An 8,454-nucleotide genomic window follows, 5' to 3' on the forward strand; every position below is an offset into this window, starting at 1 on the left:
GTTGCTTCACATTTTCACTAGATTGTATTGATAGAGTTTTGGAATTTTTATCATTGTGACAGATATGAGATAGTATCCTGTTAATTTAATTTATATTTCCCTGGTCTTTTGTGAGGTTAATAAGCATAGAAATTTATTGACCACTGGGGTTTCCTGTACTTGCTTCTTTGTTAGTTTAATTTCTATTACTCTGACAGATTTGTAAACGTTTTATTTTTGAAACGCTGGATACTAATCCTTCCTCTGTTGCGTTTATGCAGATAACTTTCTAGTTTATAATTTACCGTTCCACTTTGTTGTTGTACAGAAGATTTAATGCAGTTTTTAATTTTATGTCAAATTTGTGATCTTTTTCTCTGTGCTTTTTATTATCTTTCTGAGAAACCCTTCTGTATCCCATTATCATAAAAATATTCTTTTTTCTTCTAAAAAGGTTATGGTTTGTTTTTTACCCTTAGGTGTTCAATCCAGTTAGAATTATTTGTTTAATGGTCTGAGATAGGAATTTAGTGTTTTTTTCCCTATAAAAAATAATTTCCCCAGCACTGTTTATTGATTAGTCTGTTCTTTTCCCACTGATTTTGCAATGCTATCTCTGTGGACCACTGTACTCAGTTTTTTTCTCAAATTGAGTTTTTTTTTAAATATGTGGTCTATTACCTATGGCTTGAAAGTTTTTCATTTTTCATTAAACTTAATGGTGTTTGTTGTCATTTTTAAAAGAAATTATCAGTATACCACTATAACTTTTTAAGAATTTATTTTGTTTTTCTCCTATTTTCTGTTGTAGGAAATTCAAGAAGTGAAGACTCCTGAAGAACTAGAGACCTTTATGCTTAAACATGGAGAAAATATTATTGATACTTTAGGAGCTGAAGTAGACAGACTTGAGAAGGAGCTGAAAGTAAGTTATATTTATGGTAATAATATAGTACAGTGTCGGCTACTTTTTGAATATTTATCTGTGTCAGGCACTATGCTAACTGCATCACTTGTATGCTTTTCTCAGTAACCCCATGATGTGTATCAGTAGTTATGGGTGAGAAAATGATTGGGTTACAGAAGTTGGATAACATAACTCAAGATAGTAGGGGACTTGGGATTGAACCTTTGTTGTCCAATTTCAAATTTTGTACTTTTAACCACTATTCTATACTGCTTGCTTAGTTTCTGAACTAGTCAAAGGTTTTTTGCTTGCTTGTTTTTCTTTAAATAAGAAGCATTTCTAACATTTCTAGAGAAAGGTGAAAGGGAAACTTTAGATGCTGTTCAAAAGTTAAAAAAAGAGTGTGACCTTAAACATATACATATATCTTGCTTTAGTCCGTCTGACATTATTTTATATTTTCTGTTTGTTTGTTTTTGTTCAGTTGAAGATCATTACAGCCTATTGGTTTTTTACTGAAATCTTACCTAACCAGATCACCTTTAAAAAAGTCTCAGTGCTCTCAAATTGTCATTTATTGACATTTGAGTTCTAATTGTTTGCAATGAAGAAAACTTGTAAATATCTTTAACGTTTATAACTTGTTGAAGGCAATGCATTTTCTTTAGTTGATATTGATTATTCTCTAGTTTTGTTAAAAATTGAAGAGAAACAAAGACAAAAATTGAAGGGAAACATTTTTATCGCCATTTTACTGTCTTTTAGAATCTAGATATGTGATTAGATTAATAGACGCACTTCAAAAAAGATGATTTTGTTAATGTTAATATTATAGTTCATGAGCTTGTCAGGCATGATTTTCAGAATTTCTAAGATGAGCAGTTCTCAAATATTTTGATCTTAGGACTCTATTCTTAAAAATTATTGAGGACTCAAAGGGTTTTCATTTTTTAGTTATATTTATTGATATTTACCAAATTATAAATTAAAATTGAGAAATTTAAAAATATTTATTCATTTAAAAAACATAATAAACTATTTCATGTAAATATAAATAACAGTTTGAAGAAAAATAACTAATTTCCAAAATGAAATAAATAGAAGAGTTGTGTTGTTTTACATTTTTATAAAAATTTAAGATTTTTAATCTTAGATTTAATGGGACTCTAAGACAGCTAGATTCCCACTTGTGCTTCTGCATTCAGTCTGTGACCGTATGTTATTTTGGTTGAAGAATATGAAGAAAATGCAGGCGCCTTTGTAAGTTTTCTCATAGTGTTTTCAGGTAATTGTGATACTCTCTTTCAGTATTACACCAAAACTTGATGACTGGTAACCTCTTAAAGCTTAGTTGTGACATGAAACCTGAAACCATATCAATGAACTTTTCATATACTGTTTTTGAAGTTAGGGGACACAGTCCACAAGACGACCTTCATTTCTAACACCAGTTGCAAAGTTCAGGGGGTTCCTAAGGCCATCCTCAGATTTGATAATTCACTAGGAGGACTCACAGAACTCACTGAATGGTTTATTACAATGAAAGGATGCAGATTAAAACTAGTCAAAGGAAGAGATACATAGGGCGAGTTCCATACCTGGAGTTTCACTTGTCCTCTCCCCATGGAGTCAGGGATGGGGTTATTTTCCTGGCAGTGATGTGTGACAGTTTGCATGGAGTATTGCCAACCAGAGAAGCTCAACTGGGCCTTGGTGTCCAGAAATTTTCTTGGGGCTCTGTAACTGACTGCTTGAGTGGCTGACCTTTCATCTCCAGCTCCTCGCAGGAAGAGCTGACGCCTTTAGTCTCCACCCGCTTCTGGAGGAAGAGCAGATGCTGTGTGGCCAAAGATAAAGACATAAGTATCAGGCAGGATATTCCAAGAGCCTAGAGATTACCTCCCAAAAGCCAAGAGCAAAGGCCAGACATCTTTGAATATGATTAGTTGTCTCCTATACACTATTATATTAAAATCTGTTGGTCTATCTTTAGACTCTGGCTCATTGAATCTTTTAACCCATGTATGATACTTTAACATTATGAATTGGTCATTTGGAAAATACTGGCTCACTGAATTTATGCAGGTCATTCTAATGTTGATACATTTCTAAGTATTGGGAAGCTGTCAGGCTCATGGTGGTGGATATGAGTCTTTCACCATTCTCATTTTGACTTGAAAGCTTGCATTTTATTATTAGCAACAAATACTGTTAGTTGTTTCCCTTGAAGTAGTGAACTCATTTTGTTTATTTCTTAAGAAGATGCCTGCCAGATACCCAAATTTGAATAACGATAGTTTGTTAGTTGTTCTTTCACGTAAAAACGGTGTTCAGATAAAAACCATCTGATTGAGCTCATTCAAGCAATCACGGGGTGCTTTTCCTTGTGACAACATCAGGCTTCAGTGTGAAGCACGAGAGCTTTACATGTACTTCCCATTTTGTCACAGAATATTTTTTTAAAGTGTATTCAAGGGTTGAGGTTTAATAAATCAATACTTTTTACTACTTCATGAAGGATATTTTAAAGTGAAACTGACAAATTAAATAAATAAATAAATAAATAAATAAATAAATAAATAAATAAATAATTTTTAAAGGATTTTTGTTGTTGTTACTGAAATTCCTTAAGATTTTTCCCAATCTGGCTTCTGCCTGTCTTTCCAGCCACATTACTTTTTGCGGCTGCTGTGCTAACTGTACCATCCTGCCAGTGCATACTTTCCAGGCTCTCTGACTTTGCTCATGCTGTTTCTTTTGTCTATTCCCTTTTCATCATCTATCTGGAAAATTCATCATGTTCAAACCTTGTTTAGATATTATATCCTCAGTGAATTCTTTTTGGATCTCATGAGCAAAAGTAATAAATCTCACATTTTTGTTTCCAGAGTTATCATTTAGGACATTAAAATAGTTAGGACCTTGGGGTCTGGAGTCAGGCCTGGAATCTGTCCTGGCTCTGTCACTTACTAGCTGTGTGACTTTGGACAGGTTAGTTAATTTCTTTAACCTTCATTTTTCCCATATGTAAAATGGAAGTATTGGGTTATTTTGAGGATTTTAAAACACGTACTTTCTGTGAAGCCCGTTACTTATTATTAGCACAGTACTTGACACAAGAGTAACTGCTCAATAAATGTTAACTGGTTATTATTATTAGCTATAATGCTTTTTTTTCCTTTGGCTGTGCTGTGTCTTACTTGTGACATGCAGGATCTTCGTTGCGGCATGCAGGCTCTTTAGTTGTGGCTTGCAAGATCTAGTTCCCTGATCAGGGATTAAACCCAAGCCCCCTGCATTGAGAGCATGGAGTCTTAGCCATTGAACCACCAGGGAAGTCCCTATTAGCTATAATGCTTTTGCTTGAAGAGGTTATTCATACACTTGTCTCTCTGGCTAAACTGAGTCCCACAGGGTCAGGAACAGCGTCTTATTTAATAATCATAGCTCTACTTTCTAGCACAGTGCTTAGATCAAGACTGTATTGATTGTTACTAGAACATATAAAATAAGTTAATATCAATTTAGTCTTTCTGATTATTATTGTTTTGCAGTGATTTTCACCACAAACGAGCATATTCCAGTGTTTTGCAATGCTTGGCACATACTAGTTTCTTAATCCATTATTGTATCAATGAACATATGGACAAAACTCAAGGAGGTTGGACTACTTACTGTATTTTTTATAGTGTATACTTAGTCTATTCATCTATTGATCTTATGTTTTTCCCTATGTAAATATTTCTCATGCTACTATGCTACAATAAAATAGTTTGACCAAATGTTCTCACTGGCTTTAGTGATCAAAAGGAGAAAAAGGAAACAGAAGATTGTCTTTTGCAATTAGTAATGTAACAGTGAATTTTTCCTTCCAGAAACGAAATCCTGAAGTTCGACATGTAGATTTGGAGATACTATAGACTTGATGGAATGAATCACCTTGAAGGGAGCCTTGGAGACAAGTTTGCCAAGACTGCTTTCCCACACTGAAGGAGTCAAGGCCGTTCAAAAACCATTTTTTTGTTCTGTTTTGTTTTTTTAAGATGAAGAAAATATTTATGTAAAGAGCAATCCAGCAGTCCACAGAACTAAAACAACTTTTTGTTTCTAAGAGACATATTACAAGTTGAATCGATTTGGAAATCATGTTTTTATGTTTCTACAGGAAACATTTTAGTTACTTAAATTATTTATAATTTCTCATTTTAGCCTGTCGGTGTGTATTGTACCTTGCAATCATGTTTCCTTTCTTCACATTGGTAAAAAGTAAGCAGCATCCATAAGATTATGGTTTTTAATTTCCTTACCGGTGAAGATTTCACTCCATCAAAACCTGTCATTCTTGAACATTCTGGCTAACTCTTGGTTTGTGGTTTTTAAACCAGTCACTCCATTTCAAAGTCTATCTTTCCTTATAGAATGTAGAAATTATTTTAACATACATTGTATTTTTGCCCTGAGCACTAAGAGGAACACTCTCCTAACCTAGTTATCCATAAATGTTCATTCCAGAAAGGGCTTTGTTACTGAATTGAAGGAAGATATGTCAGTACACTCTTTTAGGTCATGCTAGTTGCCATTTTGTAAAATTTATTTTCTCTTCTTTGCTTTTTTTCCTTATTTAGTTTAATTTTTCTAATGGTAGGAAATATAAAATAGCCCTAGATGTTTCCATGGGCCAGTGTGATGACTGGGTTTCTGTTGTTTTTAACTGGCTTCAGTGCCATAATGTGTATTTACTAGGAACTGATGCATTTATAAGCATTTTAACATTCTGTAAAGTGGACTAGAAATATTTATCATTTTACAGATAGGACAGCATTTTATTTTTAATTTATTTTAAAAGAGGCACTACTTGTGTAAATCTGCACTGTGGGATATTTCTTGCTTTAAGAGATAGAGAAGTAAACCTCTTATGCGGAAACTTGTGGCCATGACTTTTGTATAATATCATAGTCAATAGTGTGTCTGTAACATGAGTTTCTTGCAGTTACAGATGGGCATTTAGCATAATGAATGATTATCACATTATGTGATAAGTCACTTTCTAATGATCATAAGGTATCAAGGTGAAAAAACATGCAATTCAGTAATTGAAAATTTAGTGCAGAACTACAGCTGTGTCTCCATTCATCAAAAGAGTTCATATGCACTTTAAATTGTTCAGGTACCAGTGAGCATTGTCCATGCAAGAGTGGTGGCTGGGTGAATAATCTCTTAGCTGGATAAGTGAGTGCTTAGGGACCTAAGGCAATGTCTAAAAACTTACTTAGATTGAAGTTTATGAATTATAGCAAATTGTAACACTGGAAACGAAAAATAAACATTTGATTAAAGGGTTTGTAATAGTAATTTTTGATCCAGAACTGTCATCTACTGGAAAATTGTGCAAATTTATATTGGTGTACCTTTTTTGCCATTACAAAGCGTTTTGCGTGCTGTACATTTTAAGTGAAGTAACATTCCAATTTTATTTTTTAAGATAAAAAATTGTTTTATACATATATATGTATACACACACGCAGTTTGCTCTTATGTTTTCAAGTTCTTCACCTCTACTCTTTAAAGAACTTTTTTACCCATTATAATTCACTCTATACTTTCTATGTACTCCTCCCTCCCCTTTCCCACCTGCCATTTAATTATTCCATGCCTGTGCCATAGGTAGGTATCAAATTATATCCAATTTCCTCCTAGTAACATTACTCTAAAAAAAATTCACTTAGCTAGACCAGAATATTAACTCATTAAAAAAAACCTCAAAGTTGATGTGTAGTAGTTATTTCAAATGGTGGATTTTTAAAAGGACTCCCAAAAAGAGTCCACTTCCTAATATTTCCTTGAGTTTTCTAATCTTATATTGATTGAAGTCATACCTGTTCTTAAATAATTGAAGGCTTACGTTTTTGTCCTTTCTTTGCTGTTCTGTTCTGCACTGATACTTTAAAGTTTGTTTAAGTGAAATTTGACATAAAGAAGTACAGCCTACCTAGGAATTTAATGTATGACATCGCTGGTCCCTTTTTTTTTTTTTTTCCTTTTGAACTAAAGTCAAATTTGAATTTTGAAACCAGGGAATTTGGTCTTCATTCTTTAAAAATAAGATAATACCTAGTTGTTCAGGTTTCTTATTTTTTTTTTTTGCCAAATTAATACTTCTTACTTTAAGTCTTACCCTTATGCATAGTGTTTGAATATTTAAGCATATAAATGTTGATATTTTTAAGGAAAATAGCTTCTATAGTAGAATAATTGCAAAAGTAATGTTGGACAGAGAAGAGGTCGGTCAAGGCCATGATTCCTACTTGTACTAAGCTGAAATCTGGAAACCAGCAAAGGTGAAGTATACTTGCTTTCAGCTCTGGCTGTAAGTAACAAGCCCCAGACTGTGGAAGGTGGCATTTTCTTTAGACATGGCAGAGCGGGGGATGAGGGATGAAGATGTGTTTTTAAGTGGACCATGTTGGCGGCCAGTAGTATTCAATTCCAAAGAGAGAAATTCCTGAACATATACTGAGGAAACTGTATGATAGAATCAGATTGGAAAATTTTCAAGTTTTTTCAAAAACTAAGTTAATATCTGCATACATCCTCCTACACACCAAATAACCCAGAATCACAAAATGGCATTAGACTTGAATTTTGGGCATGTGATTTTAGTGTTACCTTAATTATCCTGTACCTTGGATAATGCTTTTTGCTAAAATTATACCATCTGAAGGAAATGGCTTAAGTTTTAAATCTGATAGCTTTTTGAGGTAGAATGCTGGGAACTGTGGAAAATTGCACAGCATTTGCAATTTATACTGTTTTTCTTAGATTGCATTTGTCAAGCTTTGGCATTTCTTTTAAATGTGATGACCCCTAATTTGCCAAACTGTCAGAAGTCAGTGAAGCAAAGAATTGAAGATAAAATGTTGATTCAAAGATTGTCCCCCCTAAATCCCTCATCCTTGTCTCTGAAATGGAACTTTGAAAAGCATTTATATAGAAGATTGGTCTGGCAGCCTTTGTATTTGCATTTAAGGTTACTAGCATCCCTAGACTTGGTTTTATGGAAAAGAGAAAAATTTTGTTTCTATTACATTGTATTTCATCTGTCTGACTTCTGTGGCAGGTTAAGATTTTCCTGGTCCGCCAGGGTGCATTTTTCCTTAATAAATGTTGTATGTAAATAAGAGCAGTTCACTTCTTAGTTTGGGATTTTCCCCTCCCCGATAAATAAATGTTTGTTAAACATAAATACTTCTTTACCTCATCTGCTAACCTTTAAAAATACACGCCTTTGTTTTTGAACAGAATTTATTATTCCTTGAGTATGCTGGTTAGTTTGTGGGTGTCCTCATTTTACAAAACCAAGATATAAAAACTCTTAGTCACTATTTTATGATCCATTTTCAGTATAAAGAGAAATTATTAATATACCATTAGGGTATCATGTGTTTGGTCAAATGCAAATTCAAAAAATTTACACAGTGTATCATTACATTTTGACAAAATAAGACTATGTAAACGTTAGTTGGATTATATCTTTTGAGATGTGTCTATATAGTATATTTGGGGAAAAA

General features: G+C 33.3%; 1 protein-coding gene across 2 annotated transcripts in view; it reads left to right on the forward strand.

The window, feature by feature from the left end:
• The window catches only part of SLC30A9 (solute carrier family 30 member 9), a 93,316-nt gene extending 85,152 nt beyond the window's left edge, over positions 1-8,164 (forward strand). For both annotated transcript variants that reach the window (XM_057730077.1, XM_057730079.1), the window contains 2 exons: positions 791-904; positions 4,762-8,164. In XM_057730077.1, the coding sequence (XP_057586060.1) occupies positions 791-904; positions 4,762-4,806 (159 nt within the window). In that variant the 3' untranslated portion in view covers positions 4,807-8,164. The remainder of the gene's footprint in view (positions 1-790; positions 905-4,761) is intronic.
• Positions 8,165-8,454: the final 290 nt, after the last annotated feature.

This window comes from Hippopotamus amphibius, chromosome 3 (assembly GCF_030028045.1).
Source record: "Hippopotamus amphibius kiboko isolate mHipAmp2 chromosome 3, mHipAmp2.hap2, whole genome shotgun sequence".
Classification (NCBI taxonomy): Eukaryota; Metazoa; Chordata; class Mammalia; order Artiodactyla; family Hippopotamidae; genus Hippopotamus; species Hippopotamus amphibius.